Source organism: Zingiber officinale, chromosome 6B (assembly GCF_018446385.1).
Source record: "Zingiber officinale cultivar Zhangliang chromosome 6B, Zo_v1.1, whole genome shotgun sequence".
NCBI lineage: Eukaryota > Viridiplantae > Streptophyta > Magnoliopsida > Zingiberales > Zingiberaceae > Zingiber > Zingiber officinale.
In genome coordinates, this window is record NC_055996.1 from 2,596,165 (window position 1) to 2,622,247 (window position 26,083).

General features: G+C 34.8%; 1 protein-coding gene across 1 annotated transcript; it reads right to left on the reverse strand.

Moving 5' to 3' along the window:
- Nucleotides 1-377: 377 nt before the first annotated feature.
- LOC121991702 (dymeclin-like) lies at nt 378-25,657 on the reverse strand. Its single transcript, XM_042545710.1, has 18 exons — nt 25,213-25,657; nt 16,725-16,964; nt 13,251-13,314; nt 13,039-13,168; nt 12,812-12,953; nt 11,724-11,978; nt 11,556-11,640; nt 10,512-10,614; nt 10,193-10,318; nt 10,008-10,121; nt 6,945-7,063; nt 3,616-3,700; nt 3,422-3,514; nt 3,260-3,349; nt 3,059-3,178; nt 2,835-2,926; nt 1,959-2,013; nt 378-812 (listed from the first exon to the last, which is right to left on the reverse strand). The coding sequence occupies exons 1-18, from the start codon at nt 25,397-25,399 to the stop codon at nt 780-782; spliced, it is 2,133 nt and encodes a 710-aa protein (XP_042401644.1). The 5' UTR covers nt 25,400-25,657; the 3' UTR covers nt 378-779.
- Nucleotides 25,658-26,083: the final 426 nt, after the last annotated feature.

Here is a 26,083-nt window from a genome sequence, read left to right on the forward strand (position 1 = left end):
CACTCAGAATTGTAACTCTGTTTGCCTGTGTTCTCATTAAAATTGCTTCCCCCTGTGACTTCTCCTAAGTTGTAACCATGCCTTAACTCAGCCATCGAGATAGGGTTTGGTGACCCTATTTAGAACTTGAGCATTCTTGTGGAAGTCCTAACCCTAGAGCCCTCGCCGAGAGCTAACATTATCACCATGCCTTGCCTTTTCATTGTGTTTCCTCGTTGAGTCCCCCTTGGCAGCCTTCAATTAACTTAAGTATTAGTACATACAAATTACAAACAAATAATAATTTCAAGAGACCAATCAATAAAGCAGATCCAATTCACTATCTGGCCTTCAGGGTTAAAGAGAAACAAAGATGAAATCTATGAAGAGTATACAAAGGACAGTAATTTAATTCTTATATAAACGATGCTATAAATTAGTACAAATTTTGGGGATTAAGTCTTTACAAAATTGTAGCAAAAAGTGCACCCTAATCCAAAGAATACACTAGATACAATCGGAGTAGGAACAATCACCCATTCCATCAAGTTTTGGCTTTCTACACTTCCTCTTCTCAGAATAGAACGTCCCTCTTCTTTATTCGATGAATGCAATATTACATGCTCAAGAAAGGTTGTCAACCATGACAAAGGTAATATTGACAGAATGAATGATGAAAATATCAACTGATATCCTATATACATGGCACTCATTGAATTTTGTTTGCGCATATGGAAACTGAAGTTTCGCCATCAAAGCGAAACAATCGGTCTCCTTACCATCAAAATATTCTGAAAACTTTATACATCATGCTCGGTGTGTGAAGAAGCATCCTGCAGAGGTCATTCAGTTATTGTAAGGGAAAGAAATACTGAATAAAGAGCAGTCCTATAGTTAAATATCCTCTGCTGAAATGCTAAATCAATACACAAATCAACCAATGCAAAATAACAATAGATTATAAAATCCTGCAGTATCAGTAAGCTCATTTCGTTGTATACTCAAGACTTCTTATCTATCATTTTGAGCACATGCATTAACAAAAATAGAGGAAATTATTTTTTTATATTTCTTAGATGGGAAATAATCTTTATGCTAATAGAAAAAACCACACAAGAATTTGAATTAGCATGCCGTCTACTCAATCATATGATTCCACATTTGGTAAAGTGCCAAGTTTATTAATCAGCAGCCACTATGTGATATGGAGAGGGGAAAAAATAGGCTATAATTTGGACAAAATATGTTAACTAAAGAAAAAACTAACATCTTACTGCATCTACCTGTTTGGTTTTATCAAATATTTCTAGTCTCAAATCTCACAATTAGAGGCTTCCATATAATGTATAGTAATTTACACAAATCCAAGACAAGTCTAATTGAGGGAGACAGAATTGTTTCCACCATTCAGCTATGCTCTAAGAGATATCTCTACCCACGTCAAGCTATAGGTTTTGAGCAAAGTTTTCTTAGAGCAGTAACCTCGCTTCACCAAATCCAATGTAATTAGATTGCCTTGTATTATTTATTATAACATTTTGGCCAAATATCATACATCTCACTAAGTAGATGTTGGAGTCTAGATACATTTTATGCATCAGATCTGTTGATTGGTACGTAAGTAAAATAACTATTGTGAGTGGACAACTAATAAAGTGTAGACCCATATATGAAACATGGCATACATTTATCTGATCATTAGCTCAGTATGACCTTACCAATTTCCTATAGCAAACAAACATTTGGAGGAACACTTGAATCTTTTCCATCACCATAAATCTGTCTTGTAATGACAATAATCCTTACATATTGTTTATGAAGGGCACCAACAACTAAGAAAATAAACATTGGATTGACAACTTAAGAATTGACCCAAAAACGGTAGATTCCATCATTATATGATGCAGAGCAAGTTGAAGAAATCTATTCATTAGCAGCTATGATCCAAATATTCAGTCTGACCGCTAAGCATTACTTACATCTCCAGATAATTCCACTTGAAGCAAGTTAATAGCACTAGGCTTGAAGGTGAAGCTGTTTCATAAAGAACAAGGAGGACAATTAGTTAAACACTTTGTGATTGTCCCCGAACAAACAAATAAATTTTTTACCACCAGTAAGAATACAATGCAAAAGTTAACTCTCTAAGAATAGAACTTAGAGACAGACTACAGACTGTAAAGCCTCACAAATCATCCAATCGAATCTCAAGACCACATAACCTGCATTTTGTTGCTTTAATAATCCATGATGAGATAAGAACCAGAAAAAATGAAGATTGCAAGTTTGGTCAACATAAGAACAAATTGGATGACTGATTGTTTATAGAAAAGCATCAGCTAAAAAGACCAACATGCAAAAGAACCAGCAAATTTAAAAATATGGATCACAGAATTGAAAATATAGCATTCTATCATCAGATATTATCTTGAAAGGACCAACCACACCAGGAAAAAACACAATTAATACAATTATTGCACAAAACTCCTAACTGTGATCCCTTGAAGACAGAGAGATTGTTTATATGATTCAAACATCATTTATCCCGTTCAAAAAGCAATAACCTTATTCACAAACCAATAATTTTCCACTGAATTTCAATGTTACTAAAATATGCAATTATCAAAATAAAGAAAATAAGAACTGTCTAACACACAAGTCTGAACGCATCACATAAAACTCTGACTAGTCCATTCCAAATCATTGCTCGGGAAACCAATTCAATTTCAGTGGACATGAGACATGATGGTAGCTTAACGTGCCTCAAGTTTCATTTAGTGTGAGTACAAATAACCACTGATGGTAGTTTAATGTGCCTCCAGTTTCATTTAGTGTGAACATAACAAAGCACTTACCCTTGTGCTAGTACTAGCCGCCACACATAAGGAATGAAAAATTCTTCGTGATGACTTTCCTGCTCATATGTGAACTTCAATTGAGTAAACATCTGCAAATCCATGTTAAACTCAAATCAAGTATATGATAAGATTTATTCACGGTACTAAAGCAACCAAATATAATTGAAAACAAGGAAAATAAAAGGAATTCCCGGAAGAATGATTTGTTGTAGGAACATCACCTTCATCCCCTCACCACGCCATGAACGTGAATTTATAATAATTATTTGAAGAACCTTATCCACAGACCATTCGTCATCCAATTGCTGCATATCAATACGGCTATTGAAGAAGTCCAGAACCTGCATGAAGTGGATAACCACTGATTTTCTAGGAATTAAGAAGAAAATGCAAGAGATCAAACAAACAAAAGAAACTCATACTGTATATATATTCTCAAGGAGCTCATTAAACCGTGGATGACTCTTGAAAGGAAGAAAGACCTCTTGCTGATGCAATATTGCATATACAACCTGCATTAATAGTAGTAAGAACAGAAACTTCTAATATTTAAAAAATTAATAAAATGAGATCACACTTAGCACCTCTGGGTTTCGTGGCAACGCATATGTAAGAATAGCATTTAGGATTTCGAGCACTATTCTGAGAAAATCTGTATATATGTGAATCTCTGTTGACTGCAAGAAATGTAACCACTCTTTATTAGTATCAATGGAAAAAATTATTTTGCAAACAACCTAAAAAGGAAATGATGAGAGGTATAATGGTAGAAGAATACCATGTCTTCTGCTATAACTCCTCCAGTTTGGTCAACCTCTACATTTAGAACTTTGTCATTCCTTAACTCAGATAATTTTGTGTACCTGTAAAGTGTAGAAAGAAGATGAAGAAGCTTAGAAGCACTAGTAATTGACAACATTTTCCATGCTCATGCAATGCACTTGTTGCACACTTGGTAGTCAAGCATGTCTGAGTGTCCAAAGATATACCATGTTGAAGAACATAAGGTCTGGTGTCATAGATTTGTATAATTTTATTTGTTATTTTCTATAGTGGTCTCAGTTGTATCGAATCGAGTTAACTAGAGTTGGGTTAAAGTCATGAAATAACATATATTTGGAGTTTTAATTTGTTATAATTTTACAATGAGAAAAAGTGTTGACACTTCATATTATGGGTATTACTTTAGTGTAATTGTGTTATGACACACGCTAATACTCAAACTTGTTATTTTGAATATTAATTTGTGAAGAGGATAATGAGCACACAACTGGGTGCACACATGGATTTAATCAAGCTATGTTGATCATCAAAAAGAAGGTGCAGGAGTTAAATTAAGAATAAGATTAATCAAAGATGGTCCTGATCCAATTAGTGGCCAAATTTTATCATGTCGGGGAGCAATTATTTAGCTCCTCAGATTAATTTGATAAGTTGAATTGGTTCTGTAAGGGATCAATATAAAATTGAGAAAGGGATCGGAGCATCAAGTGCTTTTTGCAGAAAAGAGGGCATTGCATGTATGTAATCCAGAGACAATGAGGAGAAGAATGCACTAAAGGGCTTTTGGAGAGTGTGCAGCTTGGAGGAGAAGATGATAAGATCAAGAAGAGATGTGTGGGTTATGTAGAGACCTTTTGAGGCTTTCAGTTCAATGTAGGTTTCAAATCTTCTCTTTAATATCCACAGTTCTTCCTCTGATTTCCTAATTGAAGTGTACATATGGGTTTTTTTCAGATTGAAATAGGGCTACTGGAGAGAGAGTTTCAATCAAAGTAGGAATCTATGGGCCCTGTCAATGGTCTTGGGCAAGATTAGATCAAAGACGGGAGAAAAAAAAGCAATAAGAGAAGAGAGAGGTAGATGGGCATAATGCCCGACATTTATAAGTAACTTGTACATGGGGATCATTCCTATTCATCATATGAATTATAAACCTTTATTTGTATTAATCATGAATTACATCTAGGAGACATGAATTGGTTCAATTGTGACCTGCAAGCGCAAGATTGCATTCAGGTGAATTCAAGAGACATAAGCATGTTAGAAAACATCGTTGAGAATAGAGACACATTGCATTTCAAAAGTTGGCCGTGTTTAGAGAGCTGTTAATCACTTGAAAAGGGGTTGTGATACCATGTAGATTTACATCTAATAAAGTGAATGTTGAATGCAATGCAGATCAGGATATGCTAGTCATTGATTGTAGACTTGCTTGAACAATGTATGTGCACACTCTGCTAGAGTACAAGGGAACCTCGGTAGTCCACATGCTCATGACCCTACTAAGTGTCATGGTAGTAATGATAACAAGTGTGCAGAGAACAATGAAATCATACTTAGAGACCTTATTGGCATATATCAGAGACAACATAATAGAGGCACAAGATATAGATATATGCAAAAAGAATATTGTATATTGCCACCTTTTTCGTACCAATGCCTTTTAAAAGGTTGAGCCTCCTTGTGTTTGCCTGTTGTGTTTCTATGCAGACATACTAATGATCCCTAAGTGATCTAGGGTCTAAATTTAGGCTTTAATTTGAAATCAAAAAGGATTTAAATTTTAGTTTGGTTTCAATCTGGAAGAATAGTAAATGATATGACTGACTCCACCCAAAATGGAGATGTATAGATCTATAAGCATGATAAGCTTTAATATATTATCTCATGATTTTTTTCATTTACAGTACATATTTATTACTTTTGATTTTTTACATCGGCATCAAATCGATCAGTTAGTTCAATTTGGAAGCTTATCCATTTTGAATTTTATTTTCTTTAAATTTGAATTTTCTAAAATAAAACTATTTTGAGTCAGTTTGGTTTGAAATTTCTCTAGCAAACCAGCAAATGAAATTGTTCTCATTACTAAAGTGGTCACAAATTGACACAGCCCTTGGAATGGGTTTGCAAGGGGAGATGTAGAGACAAAGCAAATTCAAAGTTCTATAGCCCATATTTATATTACTTATTTCCTGAAATGTGATATTTTCAAGATAATAGTCACAAGATATTTTACATAGCCAACTTGCTATTCAACATGAATATTTTAGATCTTCATAACAACCAATTTTGTGTGCATTTAGCTTGGCAAAAGCGTTATTTAATATTGCTGGATTCTGCATTGACTGTGTTGCAAATTTTTATTGAATTTATGCTTGTCATTGTTTACTAAAATACCAACCATATTGTGGACCTGCAAGAAGTCTTTTGCTAAATTATGGGATTATTAAAACTTGTAAAGTCTATCAGTTTTCAAAAAGTTTTTTGCAGCCTGTTGTAATGATGATGGTTGTGGTATGGGTTATATGTGATTATGTGCTCCAAAAAATCATTATCGAGCTTTCTGAGTGGGCATTGCATAAGAATGCTATTCTAATTTCATACACCAAGGGAGTTGATCCCCTCTACAAGATAGCAACATACCGAGATCTAAGGGATGAACCATAGATCCATGCTTTGTATCATGTAAATATCAATCAGTAATCATCATTATCAAGCCATAAGTGTTCGAACTATTTAGGTCCGCAACATGAATCTTATCCCACAATGATCTATATGCATGGCTATATCAAAGCAAAATAAGTTGGATAGTCCCCTATAAATATCTAGTGCTTAAATACTATACACTCTGTATCTAAATCTTGCTTTATTAATTCATTGATACATGTAGGATTTTGGTACCATATATAGAAATTGTCCTCTCATAGAATTCTGAACATCTTTGTAGATTTTATAATTGAGATATTCTTTCATATAAAGATCAATTTCCCAACTATATAACTTTGAAATTTGCCACTTGTTGAATATATTTGACAGAATCTTTCTTATTTTATATGACAAATACTCGAATTGAATAATGAGAAAATAATAATACATTGGAAATTGCATGTGTTAATACTAAGTGTGCCAACATTAAGACTTATCATGTAAAAGTCAATATTAGGACATGTCCGTGTCCAATATCCATTTCCCAAATCATAAGCACATGAAAGCAAATTAGTATACACTTATATAGAAGAAACTATTATTGCTTCCTAGATGCAAAAAGAAAATCGAAAAAGAACATGATGCACACACAAGGTCTATGACAAAGTAGCATACTTGCGAGAAAGCATGTCAAAAAGGCTAACCAGCCGCTGTGAAGCATAGGCAGTTAATCGATGAACATGAGGAGCCATATTTGCCAAAATTGCAAGGCAGTTTGTATGAAGATAGATATCCTGTCAATTTTCATGTGGACTTGCGTTTAGAATAAACAACTCAGTTTTACTCATCTAGTCAACTTGCATTTAGAATAAACAACGCAGGTTTCCTCATCTAGTCAACTTGCATTTAAAATAAACAACTCAATTTTACTCATCTAGTCAACTTGCATTTAGAATAAACAACTAAGTTTTACTCATCTAGTCACTGCCTATTTCAAATTTTCAAGTTATATTGTCATCAAGAAAAAGAATACAGACATGCAGAAATGAATGCACACTTCTTGTTGCTAGAAAAGACCCCAGCATGCATTTATTAGTATTTTGAAAATAATCAGTCACCAGACTGTAGCAAATAACTTGGTGGCTTTATTCTGTAGAGTTGATTAATATGTAAACAGCGCCTATCGAAATCTAAAGACATAAAAAACAGATGTGCTAGAGGAATTAAGTTAATAAGGGTACTGGTGAAGTGAATTGTCACATAATGGTATTTTACATATCACTAATTATCCCATACAATAGAATGCAATATTTACACCCTCCAAATATAACATGATATCAGAGCACCCCTTTTAGAATTAGGATTTTTGAAAAAAAAAAAAAAAAAGAGGAAGAAATTTTCATAGAGGACCGCCTATCACATGTAAACTCCTCTCATCCTTCATTTCTACTCCTTCCATGTCTGCAATAACAATGTGAATCCTCAACTGAGCCTGTGAGCCATCCTGACCATGCACAACTAGAATTGAATGCGTGTGTCACCACCATTGACAGCTGATCACTCGCCTGGAAATTAGGTGAACAACTTGTGCAGCAAGACAGAGCAGTTCCATTGTCAGAGAAGGGTGAGAGAAGACAATTGATCACACTTGTTGCCTTGTGCAGAGATGAAACAATCGACTCTCTCATCTGCCTTGCCCAGTTCAAGCCAAACTTGATTGTTAATCACATCAATTGCCGACCAACAACAGCCAAGCCTTTTGTCTCATTGCAAAACCCCTTACCTACGCATCCCTATGCCTCCAAACACCCCCTTCCCCAAACAGCAACAACAATAACAACAAATAAGCCTTTATTCCACTAAGTGGAGTCGGCCACATGAATTATCTTACGTCATTGGGCTTGATCCCCTACTATTTCCTATTTATCATTGTTAACCAAGTCTTTTTTGATCTCCCTCTTCCTAAATTAATGTGCACAAACAAAAAAAAAATCGTGAATGGCCACCTTGATAAAAAATTCAAATGACTACGTACTGAATTGCAGCAAGTTCAGTATGCATCGCTCTTCTTTCACAGTTGCTTCTGCTTCCACATATCTTCTCCTCTGTAATGACCTTTGTGAACCTTCTTTGTGAGACCGAAACACTTCTCTTCTTTGTCCCGACTGCTCACAAGCTGTATCAGGTGTTCATCTCCTTCCATCCAAGCTACAACAGCAGCCACAGTGAGCTTCTCACTGTCAGTGTGAGATCAAATCTATCTTCTCTATCAATCCTAGTGCAGTCCTTTGCTTCTTCCTATTATGTTTTTTCTCCCTTCTTTTTGCATTTATTGCTTCTTCTCACCGCTCCAGAGACTGAGACTGGATCCAAGCTCTCCAGTGCAAGCAAATTGCTCTATCCTAGCCATGGCAAGGACCTTTTGTTAATTCCAACTTATGCTGCTTCCGGATACAACATCCACCAGTGTTTACTTCCTTTTCTAGCAGTTTCTTCTTTCTCTGCACTCATCTCTTCAGATGTGTCTTGTGGAGTTCTTAGGCATTCATTTTCATTAAGTTGCTCCTGGTGCTTTATACTCTAACCTCTTTTTCCTTGACATTCTCAGCACTGTTTTAGATCCCTTTCTTCCTTCTTTTAACACATCATGCACTATCCATCACCAATGAAGGCCTAAACTAAGGAAACATCCTATTCTCAATTTGCTATTTCTAGCAATCCTCTCTCATCAAAATCTTAAACAAAGAAAAAAAATCTTGTTCTCATTTCGTTATTACCAAAAAAGATTAAGTTGCGCTGCACATCTCCAGTGCACACTTGAATTGAGAAAAACGTCATGTTCTTAGTTTTCCACCTTCAGCAAAGGTCAAATTGTGTATCCATCTTTCCTCCAAGATCCTATTGTGTATTGTTGTATGTGTTGCTTCAGGAAAAAACTCACTTGAGATTGTTCCTTAAATCTCTCTTCCTTTCTTTCTTCATCCTCTCTCTTAGTTAATGTGTTGGTCTAAGATCAAAGACATTTTTAGCTATGTGCTGATTCGAAATCACAGAGAATTTTGCCTGGCGCTCTATCAACTTTTTCCAAAATTTTGCTTAATTGTATTTTAAATTATATACAGGCAATTATCCCTTATGATGAAATACTACATTTTTTCCCCAAGCTTAATAAGATGAATACAAAGCATTTCCACTAGATATTGATAAATTGTATATTAGAGAAAATAATCAGTTGGACTGAAATATTCAGCTTAAACAAGAATGGTAGTTATCCACTTATGACCTTCTAACACAACTGAGAAGCCTTTACACCAAACAAACGAAATGAAATAGCAGAACCTTCTTCAAAACATATTTATGGATAGCAGACAGGCAGGCACATTCAGGTCAAGATAAGCCATAATGAAACAGCCAGGTTAAATTACCCGTAGCATTGAAACGATTACAAAGCATGATCAATCACAAATATCCACGTTTGGAATGTCAATAGGTATTTATCATTTTTTTCCCCCATATTAAGAAAGATCCTACAGTTGTTCATCCTCAAAGTAAGATGCAATACATTGAGTTGTGATAGAAATTTTTTTATGCTTACACATTCTAGAGAAGTTATATCACTAGAGCACCATGAACAATATGGGGCCTTCCCAATATAAATAATTTAACCACTCATTAGTTTAGCAAGAATAAACAAAGAACAATTATATAAAGGAAGGTAGCCTATAACTTTTGACATACCCGAAGCTTAGAGAGGTTGTACTTCACTGTCCTTATTAATACAATTACCATCAAAGAACCGAGAGAAATCTGATGGAGAAGTCGTTCTTCATACCATGGAACACCAGGAAGCATCTGCACATGCAAACTGAAGTAAGTAGCTTTAAGTAGAAGATTTTCTAACAAAATGAGCAGATTGATCTTACCAGTTTATGTATGCTGGCGTTGAAGGATGAATCTTGACTGAGAATGAGAAGGATGATTAACAGCATATATATCTGATTAGATGTCCTCCTTGATGCATTGTAAAGTGTCTCAAGAATTGGCATTAACTGTTCAAATATACCAGAATGTATTTTTTATTAGCATCTATTGCCATCAAACACCCCATGCATTTAAAATGTAGAGGGACCTTTAAAGCGGTTATATATTAGAAAAAAGTAACCAAAAAGTGATCCTAGCACAAGTTAGATAGTAAAATAAAAAGAAAAAACATTCCTACAAACACAAAGTTGAGATTCTTACCAATGTATCCAGATCTGTTCGCACCAAAACATACTCAAGAAAATCAGAATTCCCATGAATCAATGAATAAAGTAATAATACAGATGCCTCGTCAGCTAAGCTCCTGTGAAATAAAATCATCAAGGATAATGACTCTCAATGATTTTTAAAATATACATTAAGGCAATACCAACAAAGAGCTAGGATTCTTATTTGTGAAAACATCAATCTTGTTCCTCCATTGAAATTAAAGTAATAATAATCTGAACTAAGCACTGTACTCTGATAAAGAAATGTTCAGCACACAGCAGAAAAAACAGTACGACCTACATCATTAGGGTCAAGAAAACAAGGATCCTTGGGATCTATGAACATTGTGGCTTTTCACTCACAAAAAAGAGATCATTGTTTTTTCACCGACCATTATTCTGAGACCTCAATTAAAATAAAAACTTTCAGAATGCACAGAATGATTGTGACCATTAGGAAAAATTATCAAGAGAATAATATAAATTATAAAACATTTAAATATTAACATGCACATAATTCAACAATGGTGTAGAAGTATATGAGGAGCTAGAACTGAAAAATATATGCAGTGCCCAAACAAATGACCTCTATGATCTGCAACTTTTCAACTGAGTTTGGTTAGTATATTCCTCTGTCATTAATGTCCACAACATAGGAACATTATCATTTACAATAAACTAATGAGAATGGCACCTAACCCCATTTACCAGGTGCCTGAAACAGAAATCCTTCAACATGTCTTCGAAAGGTTTAATATTTTATTTTTCTAAATAAGGGATGTTGATTTGGAGAAGAAAAAAAGACATTGTGCAATCAACTGAGAGATGGACAACAAACTACTGTGCCAGTTGCCTTCTATTACATTCCAGCTGAAAAGACAAAATAAAGCTCGCACTTATAGAAAATGCAGTAAACAAACTCCTAAAGTTGATAATTTTTCCTCTTCAGCCATCAAGTTGATTCCACAGGACAAATTAAGTTCTAAAAGTTGAACTCCAAGAATTCAGTGGCATTGATATAAACAGATATACTTACAGGCCAAGGGTGTCAAACAAAGATGCAAAAGGTAATCTGAGAAGTGGTCCATAGTGTGCAGTTCCTTCAATATCAACCCGATCGACTAAAAGCACAAATTCGACCGACCATTTAAGATTAGTAATGCTGGATAGCATGAAAAGAATACAAGTAGAAAACAAGACTTACATTGAGTGTCTCTAGCATTTTCTAGTGCCTTGCAGTAAGGGTTCTCATAGAAAGATGAATTCTCTGTTGAATAGGTAGTTGATTTTTCATCCCCCAAATTGTCAGAGGAAATAGACTCCACAGCAACACTCTTTCGGTAATGAGTAAGCACAAGCAAAATGAATAGGCTCTTTTCAGCCAATAGACTCCTTGCACTTTCACTACTTGAACTAAGCAGATAGTTGAAAGTGTAGTATGGCAGTAGTACAAAATTGGCTGCAATGAAATATAAGTAAGATATAGAAAAGCAAATAGTAGATTTCAAAGAAAAAGTAAGGCGCAATAACCAAGCCACAGAACATCTTGCATAAAAGGAGTTACAATATTTAAAAAAAAAAGGTTTTGAGTAAGAATTCCCTGTCAAATTCTGAAATAATGAATACAAGTATGCCCGTTAAGGTGTAACGTGCACTCAGAATTCAAATTTTTACATACCTCAAAGATTGTAGGAAAAAAAATGTAGATCAATAAGGACAAAGTGGGAAACAGAATTCTAACAAGAGCATCATTAATCTAGCTTAACCCCTTCTACCACTACTATGATTCATATTACAAGAGAAATAAAGAATAAAATTAAATCTTTAGTAGCATAGAAGATAAAAAGTCATAAAACAATGTTTTTATGCCACTGAAATGCGGTCCCCAGAATGGAATTATCACAAGGTAAGCTCAGACACACCAAAGAGCCGAGACATGATTAACCAATTCCCTGTGGATTGCTAGCTAGTGCAGCATTTGGTGTGAAGATATGTCCTAACACTAGTAAGGCAGTCTTTTAATTTCTTCAAATTTCGTTCTTAACAATTACATAGGAGAATACCTTTTAACTAAATTTTATGTAGTCTTTGCATGCGAAACACAGAAACGAATCAGAGTTTATCAAAAGCTTGAAGAACCACCACAAACTCAAACCATTGATGAGTTCAATCCTTAAATTTCATCAATTCAAGTTAACAGTGACTACTTTTGAACAATATGAACCACACAGTAAGCAAACAAATTTACACAAGAATCCTCAAGAAAGATGTGAAGCAAACAGAACCATATACCTGCCACAGAACCAACTCTTTGCAGAACACCTAATTGATTTCCTTCTGGAGAAATGTATGTTGAGTCATCAAAAGGAAATCGTGGCCGGGTTATAAAATTCAAGAACAACTTGTGAACTGTAGAGGCTACGACAGTACTTTCCTGCACAGAGAAGATATTTTAAATGTATCTATTGCCAAGCTATTGGCTAATTTGAATGTGAAGAGGAACTTATTAAATTCAATACTTGATGCATTGCTGCATCAATGAAAGGATGGACATCTTTTGGTGTTGGCGATGATCCAGAGCAGAGTTGAGTCGACATTGCCACCAACATCAGGTTCAGCAGTTCATGATGAAGGAGGCATGACTGAGGACTTGCAGTACAGATACATATTTAACTTAGACGCATGTGTAGCAAGTGCTTTGGCAAGAGACTTGAAATAGTGTAAGACATACCTTACATTTAATGCCCCAATAAAACTGAGCACACCTTGCATTATAAAAACTTCGATACTTTGATCTACGAGATAGAAAACTAGATTCAATATCCAAAAACTTTAAATGAGCACAAAATTGAGTGGACTTCCAGACAAATATTTTGATAATAGTACGCAAAAGTAATAGAAACTCATTTATTTCAAGTGATAGGGAACTAGAAATAAGTGGATGTAATAATTGATTGCTAATTCTAGGATATAAATTAGAACGTCATCAGCAAACCTGCAATTGGAAAAGAATGCCTACAAAATCAAAAGCCTCATGCGAAGAAACCTCTGACTTGGAACTGCACATCAAGTCATCATAGAGCTAGAGCATTGTGTTCTTGAAAGAGGGAACAGTCAAGGCTGATCTAGTAGAATCTAGAACAGCCTTTAAGCACACTTTGGACATGAGTAACAAGGCATCAGTGCGAGATAGCATACGGAGAAGAAAATTTGTATGCCAGAAGCTGAAGGAACAGAAGACCACATAGAGGTAGAGGACTAAGTACTATTCAAGTTGGCCCAGTTGTTTGTGGTTGAGGTGAAGAAGACCAAGTTCAATCGTCATACTAGAGTCATGGAGCAGCATGAGTTCGTGTAAGGCTCAGAAGGGAAATGGAGGACATGCCAGCAATACCAAGAGCTAGCAAAGATACAGCGCACATACAGTCTGGAGCACCACCAGTACCAGAGAACAAATTTGTTATAGAGAAAAGATAAGTAGAAGCAGTGAATGAAGATGTAGATCATCTGTTGAATGTCAGTTTCATCAAGGACATTGAACTCCTGACCTAGTTAGTGAGTACGGTGATGATGAAGAAAGCGGACAAGAAATGGAGGGTTTATGAGGGCTTTATTAATCTAAACAAAGTTTGTCCAAAGGGCTCCTTCCCATTGCCATGCATCAATCGATGGTAGACAACATAACAGGTTATGAGCTGATGATCAAAATGATGAAAGAGGACAAACCACATACCTCCATCAGAACTTTGAAAGGTACTTTTTGCTAAAGAATACCTTTTAGTTTGAAAAATGCATGTGTCTTTTATTAAAGATCAGTGAATAAACTGTTTGAGATATGATTGGAAGAAACATGGAAGCGTAGATAGACAACCAAGTGGTTAAAAACAAATTAAAAGAGAGCATACAAAAGACTTGAGAGAAAGTGATCGAACATTTTCAAAAAGTCAAGCATGCAACTGAAACCTTTGAAGTGTACTAATGAAATGAGATCCAGCAAATTTTTGGAGTCCATCAAACAGGCATTGATGTGAATCCAAGAAGGTTCAATCCCTCCTAGACATGAAGCCACCACAGAACAACACTAGGATAACGGCTAAACGGAAGATTTGCAGAGTCAATTGTTATCGAAGTCTACCTAGTGATGCATCCCTTTCATCAAGGTGCTGAAGATGAAGGATTTGTATTATGCACCAAATAGTCGGAAGCCTTCAAAAACTGAAGAAAACCATGGGGTTGCTTGTCCCACTTCACCAGACCAATATGAGAACCCAGCTAGTAACCTATCTAGCTGTGACAGGCTGTGTAAGTACAGAACTACAGAAGGGTTACAGTGGGGTCAAAAGGCCAGCATACTATTTCAATCATGAAAGAACCAAATTCAGACATGCACCTACAGAGAACTTATTATGTGCACTGGAAATTGCTATAAGGAAGCTTCAAGACTATTTACCAGTTCACATCTTTAAGATATTTTCTCATTTGTTCACTTCAAATCTTCAATAGATTCTCCATAAACGTGATGTTGCAGGTTGAAGATTATGCTGACTAAGAGAGTTCGATCTAGTGTTTCAAGAAAGGCCAACAATGAAGAGGCAGATACTTGCAGATTTTATTACTGAGATGACCATGCCCTTGGAGGATTTTGAGCAATGGCAAATGGAATTTATACATTGATAACTCCTTAACTCATAAGGGAGGAGGTGCAAGATTGGTGTTGATTAGCCTAGATAGATATTCAGTCAAGAAATCTTTGAGATTTCAGTTCACAATCACCAACGAGGTTAAATATGAAGCTCTAATAATGGGATTGTCACTGGATCGTGATATGCAAGATGCTTATTTAGCAATTTACAAGCAGTTATAAACCAGGTGTTGGGGGAGTTCAAGACAAGGAAGACATTGTGAATCTACAATTACCTACTTGAAGAAGGTTCGAATCTTGAAGGAGCATTTTCAACATTTTTAATATCTGATGACATCCTGAGGGCGATTAACATGAAGGTCAATGCCCTCTAGAAGATGGCCACCATGACTATCGAGAAAAGCTTGAAGTGTTTATAGAAGAGATCTAGGCCCTGAGCACTAAAGTCGATATGGATGCAGCAAGAAACTGAAGATGTTGGATAAATAAACTTTGTCATTATCTATAGAGGGAGACTTGCCAAACATTAAATAACAAGCTTACTGCAAGGCTCTACGATTTCAAGTTATTAAATATACTTTTGTCAACTGAATTCTGAGCTTCTTGGTCAAATTGCTTCTATCTTTGGGAAAGTGAACCAGAATCCAAACTACTTTGGCTAAGATGCATATAATATGGGAAAGCTCAACAATCCCTCTAATTGACGTTTATAAATTAATATAATTGGTAGAGTTAGATAATCTGTTATGAAATTACCAATGTCAATTGGGCCAAGCCACTAGCGGTTTGATCTGGCCTGGGTTATGCCACAGCCAGTCTGAGCCACACATAAACTATGGTTGGGCTGCACCTATGCAGCCTGTGGGCTGTGCATAGTCTAGTGCGCACTTGAGCCCGGCATAGACCGCGGTCAAGCCCAACTTGCACCAAATTTGAACCAGTTTGTTTTTAAAATAATATCTAAAAAATAGAATTATAGAAATCAATAGTCAGTAAAAATAATTTATTCTTATATTAATATAATAATTTATTCTTATATTAATATAATAATTTATTTTATTATTCAATATTTATAAATTAAATAATAAAAAATCAATTTTTAGGGAAAAACATGATGATGAGGATGATCATCATCTCATCCTCATAATTGTAATGATGAGTTGATGACGATGATAATGATAATAATAATCTGAAAGTATTAAATATATGATAATATTTTCTTCTTTTTTTTTTAAGTTTCCTACCTCTTACATTTTGACCCATCATGTACCAACTTGATAATGTCAATACCTAAGTTTTTGAAAACAATACCTAATTCAACATCCATGTTAAATTTTCAAATGAGAAAAAAATGATAGGGAAAAGTATTCATTACATAGCTGAAAGACATTGACAAAGGCTTCTTTTCAAAACAAATGGAAGTTTGGTTTAAATCCATAAAAATTTATTGAATATGGAATATGTTTAGTAATTAATCCAAAACTTTATACAGTTAATTGTAGAATTATTACCACAATAATTGATAATTACTAGATAATAAATATGGAACAACTAGAATCATACCAGTAGGCAGATTATTCTGTTTCTTCTCATCCTGATCAAGGTTGAGACATAAATCTTCAAAAAATTTGCCTTTTGAATTCTCAATGATGAACTTCAAAAATACAGAGGACACATATGCTGCATTGACAGATTTTCTATAACTTGTCAATGATCGTGAGGACTCATGCAACAAGTCTTCCAAAGACCACACCAAGTGAATCAAGATCTTTGCTAGATGATTAGTATAGTAGTTGTGTTGTGCTGTCATCAAGAGCAAATAAGGTCAGTACAACTAAGTTGAAACAAAAAAAAATACTGAAATGAATTATGCCTTGACAAATAACAGGAATAGCTGAATATTGGTTGTATAACAAGACAACAAAAATTACATTCAATGATTAAGAAGGCATTTAAAACCATAAAATCTTAACATATCTTAATCATCTTTGATGAAGTTGGCAACAAAGTTCCAGCACCTATTGAAGCATGAACATACCATGGTTTTCGAAAATGCCTTAAGTGGCTGCAAATATAAACACTTAGACTTATGAAACAAAGAACCACATCACATGTAGACCATGCAGGCCCCTACGTGTATCTGTCTATTGTCGATGGACATTCATGATGCACAAAACCATACATGGTCCAATGTCCATGACTGCCTGCATATGTGGCAGTAAAAATAAAATCCAATTCTAGCTCATTTGAACCACATTGATTTGGACCATAGCAAGTTAAATCATAAAAATTAAAAATAAACTTTTGCCTTGCTATATATAGCACCACTCTTTTCTCACTCATTGCTTCACCTTGGCTCTGTTGCCTCTTCTTGATGACGACTAACCAGTACCCACACTGAACTATACTCACAATAACCTTGCCTTCATCTTAGCAGTGTCATGTTCATCCCTTCTCACACTCTCTCCATACCATAGAGAATGGTATCCTCTGCAATTAACTCCAGTGAGGTATCCATTTTTTAACCCCACCATTGACAGGCATTAATATTATCTCTTTATCTCTATTTATCTTCCTCTTTCCATCCCTTGACACTGAGGGAAGAACAATAACACCAACTGGCGCATAGTAATACACTAATACTAATCTACTAAAAATTAGTATGTTTAGTTTTTGGCTGCGAACTGTTCTTGTCATTGTTTTTTCAATTGTTTACTGCTAATTAATTAGTTTTGTTTAATTATGATAGTTAATGACTTAGTTGTTGCTTAGGGTACCAATATCATTATCTTTTCTCTTTCGGCTATCTACATAAAAGAATAGAAGCTTAGATCCCATCTTGGTTCCCTTGATTTTATCATGATTCATATTATATGTTCTGATGTCAGACTTGTCGGTAACTGAATCTTCCATAATTTCATGCAGCGATTGAAATGTCGTTCTATGTCACCCGGCATGGACGATTTTTACCGGAGAAATGAAACCAGCATGTCACACGTGTGTCTCGAGTAGGGATGCGTCGCCAAGCACTTTTGGTGCTGCAAGAGGCATCACCGGGCGTGCCCGCGTCCCTTCTAGCGAAGCAGAAAGCGTCGCAGGCCACCGGAAGCGTCACAAGATGCTTCCGGTGCCACCGAAGGCATCGTCGGGTGCCTCCAATGTCGTCGGAGGCGTCCACGGGGTGTCACAAGCTAGCGCATGTCAAGGGTGTTACTCTGCAAAATTAATATTACAATTTAAATAAATCAAACAATTCTCACTTAAGTGATATTTGAAAGAGACTTTCATAAACCCTAATTAAATTATGCGAATAAAATATAAAAAAATATATTTAAAATTTTAAAAAATAATAATAAATTAATATTAAATAATATTCTGAAATTATTTTTAATGTTTTACATTTTATTTTAAAAAATCTAAAAAAATTTAAAGAAATTCTAAAAAAAAGTTAAAAAATAAACAAAAATAAAAAAATCTAATAAATCAAATTAATAATATGATATTTTTTTAATACTTTATTTTTTTACTATTTTAATGTTTAATTGATATTCTATTTTTTTTACTATTTTAAATATATATTATTTACATTATTAATTAATTAGTTTATTTATATAATTATTATATATAAAATAGTATTTTTTTTATTAATTTATATAATTATGATTACTTGATCTGGACATTGGAGAACTATAAAGGTTACCTAAACAAAATATTACAAGAACCAAGGCTTCTATACATCACTCCTTTTATATTAGTAAGGTAACATATTATAATGTACCCATTTTAATTCGAATTATTGATAGATCAATTTTCTTTAAAGAAAACTGTATTTAATTATTTTTTCTAACAATATTAAGTTGTTTAATAATGGAGAACATATATAAAATCAATATACAACTTATTTTTAAATTATACATAATAAATATATTTATCTAATAATTTTATATATATATATACTGAAACTGTATCGGCACGGCACGATACGATACTGAAACCATATCGTTCCGTCTAGGACTGAAACCTCGGCACGGGTCGAGATTTTAAACCTTGATTTCATGCTTAGTTAGTGTCTAACTTGTGCTTAGTCAACAGTTTATGTAGAAAGTAAAAAAGGTATCAGCATGAGATTCCTCAAGCTCCTTCACTTACGTTGCATTTACTCTGGCAAAATTGAGTGGACAAGAAAGGAAAATGCACTTCTTTCATTTACCCCACTAAAACTTTCAAAGAAAAGAAAATCATCTCAATTCCATGAATCCAATTTAGAGTCTAATCCATCTTCTTTCCTCTCAGTTGGAGAAAGATAAGGTAAATGAGAGAATGAAAATCATTTTCCTTTCTTTTCTTTTTCTTTCCTTTCTTCTCCTTTCCTTTCTTCAATTGAAGAGTAAGCACAGCATCAAGAACTCACCACGTTCTTGCATAAAATCTCAATATGCAAAAAAATCCCAATAATGTTTTATGCAAATTTCGCAGAAGAAAACTAAGAAGTAGTAGGATTAAGCAGAACCCTGCACATATTGAACGTGATGTTTTAGGGTGTCCAAAGTTATCCCTTGAGCTATGACAGCTTGTGCAGATTACATGGAGGAAATGAGAAGGAGAAAAACTAAAAAGATAAAGTTGATTCAAGAAAAGGGTGAGTTTAACATTCCTGAAGGGAAAAAAATGATATTTGAGAAGTGGAGTAAAGGACAATAACAGAAAGACCTACGTAACAATCATAGGTAGTGATCCAGAGACAGACTGCATCATAAAGCTCATTGACTCAAAGCAAAAGGAGAAAATTGTGAATGAAGAAAGAGATGAGTGAACAAATATGTGCATATACAGTTTACATAAAACAAGCAGTGGCGGAGCCACAATATAAGCAGGTTGGTCAATTGACCTCACTAAATTTGAAATATATGAGCAATAAATTATATTATGACAAAAAAAACAATGTTTTTAAACTATTCTATTTCATATTTGACAATATAATTAAAAAATGGCAATTATCAAATATTTGAACGGGGCTCATTGCAATTGTAGCTATGTTTTAATTAATGTAACTTTTGTAGTGTCCAACAATAACCAAATCTTTATCACACTAAATGAAGTCGGCTATATAAATCCTCCTACGCTATTGAGCACAATCCTCTATTTTTGTAGTATACTTTTAGATATAATGTCTCGCTGCACCAACTGAAAATAAATAAACAATATAGATTTGTTTTTGGCCCTTGGAACCAAGGATCCCATTTCGTTTAGCCACCTCAAAATCTTTTCCCAACATGGTATGAGGCACTTGATCAGTATAGTTAAAACTACAAGGCCTAACCTTTTTGTAACTTGAGAAAAAAATGGCAAAGTTAAAGGAAGTTTTACAAGTGCATAGAGTTGCATGAAAGAAAATTGTTAGTGATTCATGAACAGATAGTATATTGAGTGTTTAAATTGTGAATTGGGCATGAGCTTTTTAGACCCTATTTATCATCAAAGATGATTCAGTAAATTATCTTTTCAACAATATTGATCATTGTATAAAGGAAGTTGTAGAAGAAAATTTGCCACAAATAACAAACAATGAAACACCAAATCTAGCAATTGCGAGGGTAATGAAAGAGGTGTCCTAATATATTTATGTCCTCATGTGAAGCCAATGCTTTTCATTTGGTGCTTGAAGAAATTTTTGAGAAGGAATACAGATGCAGATGAAAGAAAATTTTATAAACCCATTTAAAGTCATCATAAAATTTTGAGCATGATGTCTCACTTCAATTAAAAAGAAGATCTTTAAGATCAGACATCACAATATTTGCAACTAATTTTCTTTCGTTGCAAAATCTTATGGATGTAAGTTTGAAAAAACTAAGGCTTATGTTCTCTACAAATAAATGGGTCAATACAAATTGAGACTGATTAATACTATTCTCATAAGCACACAATTGTAACTGAGTGTTAATATTACAGTCAAGGTTATCTTCTTTTTTTTGCTATAATAAAGTCATTTCATGTTATTGGTGGAGGTATAAAGTCTATTGTGAGATTTACATGACATAAAAAAATGCTTAAAGAGACGTAATGACTAATTTTGAGAATGGAGTCCTCTTACTACCAATATGTGAAATCTAATAACAAATGTGTGAAGAGAAACTTGATGATGCTCTTCACATGGTTGCATGTGAAATCAATTGATAAATGTGTGAAGGGAAAACTTGATGATGCTCTTCACATGGTTGCTTATTTTCTCAATGTCTATTGCTATTGTAGAAATTGCAAGCAAATAGAATATGCTAACTTATAGAGAAACTTTCTTTCATAATTCTACCATTCAAAATATTGTGATAAGAGTGGGATTGAAGGGGAGCAAGTCTCCTTGGAAACAACTAGCGGTAAGAAAAAGGTCAAAGGATAATGATTTTGTCTAGGTATTAATTGAAACAAGGTCTTAATATGTAGCTCCTACGAGTTTGAGAGGAATTGGAGTGTATTTTGAAGGCTAAGTTTAACCTAACAGGTATAGATTGTTGAGATGGACTATATATGTGTCATTTAGTAGGTCAACCACATACGACCCATATTTTCACAATGCGGAAATAAGACATAGTGAACCAATTTGAGGAGAAAAGACTTGGAAGCAAAAATTCATACCATGCAATCATTCTTTAGCAACAGAAAACTTACAAAACAGTGTTCTCTGTAAGCAACCTATTTAACCATGACATATTAGCAAGGGCAATTGGAATTTTTCTCATGAAAAATCAAGCTAAACTTGTCCTTTTGTAGAGAAAATTAAACTTGTAGGTAGATTTTTTGCAGCCACAAAGGTCCTAATTATGTGATAAAAGTTAGTTCCTGTTGGAATCGGAGTGCAGCAGAATATATCAGATTTTTCCCTTAAATCATGAATCTCTTCGTAATACATATAGTTTTACACAAAATAACATGAAATGAAACATACCTCTCCTCGATAGACGTGAATGATATCACAAATAAATGAGAGTCCCACGTGTGACTCTTCTAACGGTATCCAAGCGCACTAGATCACAAACTAGATATGATCCGCTAGGTGCTAGCCTCTTGGATCGACAAACCTTTTGGAAGCACTATGGATCTCTTTCGATGGAAGAAAGGAAAGTCTTCAAAGGAGAAGTGGAGAGAGAGTTCCACTTCAAATCTTCCAAGGGTGGCTACTTATAGCCTCCAAGGAAGATGAAGAGGTATGACTCTTTCTCTCTCTAAGGAAGATGAAGTGGTGTCCCAGTAATACTATTTTTTTTTATGGAAGATGATGAGTTTTGATATCCGCTCTAAGGGAGAATTAGGAGAAATGGCTACATATTTGATCTTGATCCGTTCTAGCTTCCGATATTTTAGAATTAAGTAATAATTCAATTAATTCTTATTCGGAAATAATAAATTGATTAATTTTAGTATTCACTAAAATAATCAATTATAGATAATATCCATGTCTATGTCATGCGTGCGACCATCTGAGTTCTATACATGAAAGCAGTAAATCTATATACAAACTAAGGTAACTACTGTCTAGTAACAGTTTTTAGTTACCCAATTTGATAAAATATTAATCATAAACTATAAACCACCAAGAATCGATTACTGTGTAATTCAATCTCTTCATTTAGCCTACATCCCAATTAATTTAGTCAATATTATAAATGGTGGCAGGCGATGGCGGGGCTACAGCCTCAGCCGCCTCGGCGGTGCCTAGGTAATACCTAGGCGGTTGAATGTTTTTTACATTTTTTTTATACATAATATTATAAATAATCATTATTCTTCTTTATAATATTTACTTTTAATCAAATATATTAACTAAAAAGTAAATATTTAATCTAAATATTTAAAAATAAAAAATAAAAAAAATGCAATTATATATATAGGATAATTTTATTAGATTTTAATTAAGTCTATTTAAATTACCCCAATCATAGTTAGGAGTTCATTAAAATTGTTGACATAAAGTAATTTAATTAAACTTCAACTTACAACTTAGTCGCGTACCCTGTTCAGTCAGGCGACGAGTTTGACACATCGTCAGGACCGCACGACGAGTTCGAACTCGTCACTGACCTGAGTAACATGTCGAGGCCCATTGTTGGGCCCGAGCGATGCTTCCGAGCCCATCGCCTGACCACGCGTCCGGGCTTGCACAGTGTCTGGACGAGTCACAGGGCCAAACGCCGCGTCCGAGCTCGCACGGCACATCTTAACTCATCGTCAGGCCCAAGTCATGCATCCGAACGTGTTGCGGTGGCGAAACAACAATAGCGGCGACCCCAGGCACTCGGTGGCGGAAGAACGTAAGTTACCGCCTAAAGCACCGCCTCAGCCTGAGGCGGTGTGGATGATGTCTGCCTCTCGCCTAGGCGGTGCCTAGGTGGTCGCCTCGACCGCCATTTAGAACACTGTTATTCGGTACATTATGCATCATCACCAAATTAATTGTTTTACTTGAATTTCAAGATATAATAAACTCCTAATGATAAATCATTCCTCTCATGATCATGAATTTCAAGTCACTAATATCTCTATCAATCGGCTAGGATGTTAACTCCTAATCCAAGAAAGCAATGAATCCTCTATTGACTCAACAATATTCTCTCTATGCTTTGTCATACACTCAATTACCATATTGATCACAATACAATTAAAGACTGCTTTTAACGGTGTCAAAGTCCATAACTTCACGTATAGAATAAATGAAGGGTTCAAGTTAAAAGATCAGTTACACTCATTCATTAGAGGAACGACTAATGATACTTAATATATGATCTCCTCTCAAACAGGTCGTGTCAAGTACCTCTAAACTCAAGGCATCCCCAAGTATAACTTGGATATCCATCTCTCAATCTCTCTCTCAACCTAGTCATATTCAGCGTTAATCTAGATATCTATGTCCCCTCTAGATATCTATCCAATCAAGGACTGTTTTCAGATTAATATAATCATTAATCCGTGAGATTTTATCATTAATCATATACGTACAGAAAAGTAAATGATTAACGATAAATACTTTATTAAATAATTATCCATAAATACATAGGAGTTTGTTGGCACATAAGTGCACACACCAACAATTCCGTGGTTGTACCAAATGAAAATTTTATTATCCTTGTTGTACTTCAAATGATATGCCAAGAAGAACAGGCCTCCAAGCTTGTTGCTATCAACTCATAATTACTGACACATAAATCTCTTTAGAAGAGAAGTCATAACCATCAATATCAAGAACTCTTTAAATATCTCTAATGTTTAATCACAATAAAGAAAATAACCTAAGTAAAAGTTACTTGTTTGAGAAAACTATTAAACAAGATACTTGGTCCATGAAATTTCTCCAGTTCTTAAGATTAGCACTTCTAAGCAACCTTATAGTTCTATTATTCAAAGAAATGGTAGCTTCGTATCATTGCTAAACACTACCAGTCTTTTCCAGGTTGTATTAAGATTAAAAAGTGTCCATTTTGTATGACAGGTCAAATGTTAAACCTGCTATACCACAGGACCAAGGTCTCCAACTACAATGCTCCTATTCTGCTGCATACCAATTAATTTCACGATTATGTATTTGTTGGTTAACTTACCAGATAACCAATGTCTAACCAAGACATATTACAGCGATATACGAGTTTCAGATGTTTCTTCACCCTACATCTTTGTTAATTAGTGCTCGGCAATTTTGCATTCAGATGCACCTAAGATCTTGAGGATATAAATAATATGTGGATAAATGTGATTTACCAAATATCCGTGCAAACATTGAGTGGTCCTAATTACAAGGTAAAGTTACGACGCACTTTTCATCTTTTTTTCTAGAGGACAATAGTGTCCATAAGATAATTTATCACCGTAAACAAACATGAATCCACCCAAAAAAACACAACTTATCAAATGTTAGACGTGTTAATTTTTACCATTCAAATAACTTCAAAAATACATTGTCGCATAAAACTTTCACGAAATTTGGTGAACCAAACACTTCCTCCAGTCAAGCGAAGAAACGATTTTTGATATCAGGGGAACGAAAGGGAATGCGGATACTCACCAAATAAATGGCAAGCCTGCAAGACACGATCTTGCGGCCACTGCATCGCGAGAGGAAGCTCGAGCAGCTGGTTCCAGAACTCGGATGACAGCGGGTAGGGCTTCTCCCCGACGAACGCCGACATCAGGTACTCCGCTGCATCCCCCGGCGGTTTGCCGCTCCGCGGTGTTGATGGCACGGCGCCCATTTCGAAGAAACGGATGCTAAACCCTAGATGTCTTCCCCCAGATCCGCGCGGAGATCCCCAATTCCAATCCACCTCGGCGTAGTGGGTAGGTAGACGAGATCGCGACCAAGACGAAGAAAGGAGGCCAAAACTTCCAATTGAAGCAAGAGGAGTCAACTGGATCGATCAATTCCACCGTAATCGTTCGCTTGTCTGGTTCGAAAGAAATTTGACACTTGGTTCAAGGATAAAAACGACACCTTTTTTTTTTTCCTTGAAACACACGAAGTTTACTGGGAAAAAAATGGTTAAATTGACCAAACTTTAGAATTAAAACTAATTTTAATAAACTTTAATTTTTAAATTTGATAATAATAAATAAGATATTTGTTATTTTGCCCTCTGTACTTTAGAAACTTTTTAAAATACCCTTATCTTCTAAAATCATCATTTTAATACCCTTGATAAGCTGAGCTAATTTTAATATCAACTTGCTCGTAAAATTATATTTTCTTGCATCACATGCGGCACACGTGACTGAGATGACTTAACAGTAATGACAATGGGTCATGCTAAAAGACGTTATCAAATTACGAAATGTGAGGTAGAATTTGGATGCCCGTGAGAACGTACTCCTTGAATATTTGTGGTCGAGTGTTCCTAATTTACATATCGTATGGTCCTGTCTGAAAATTGAGTCGATGG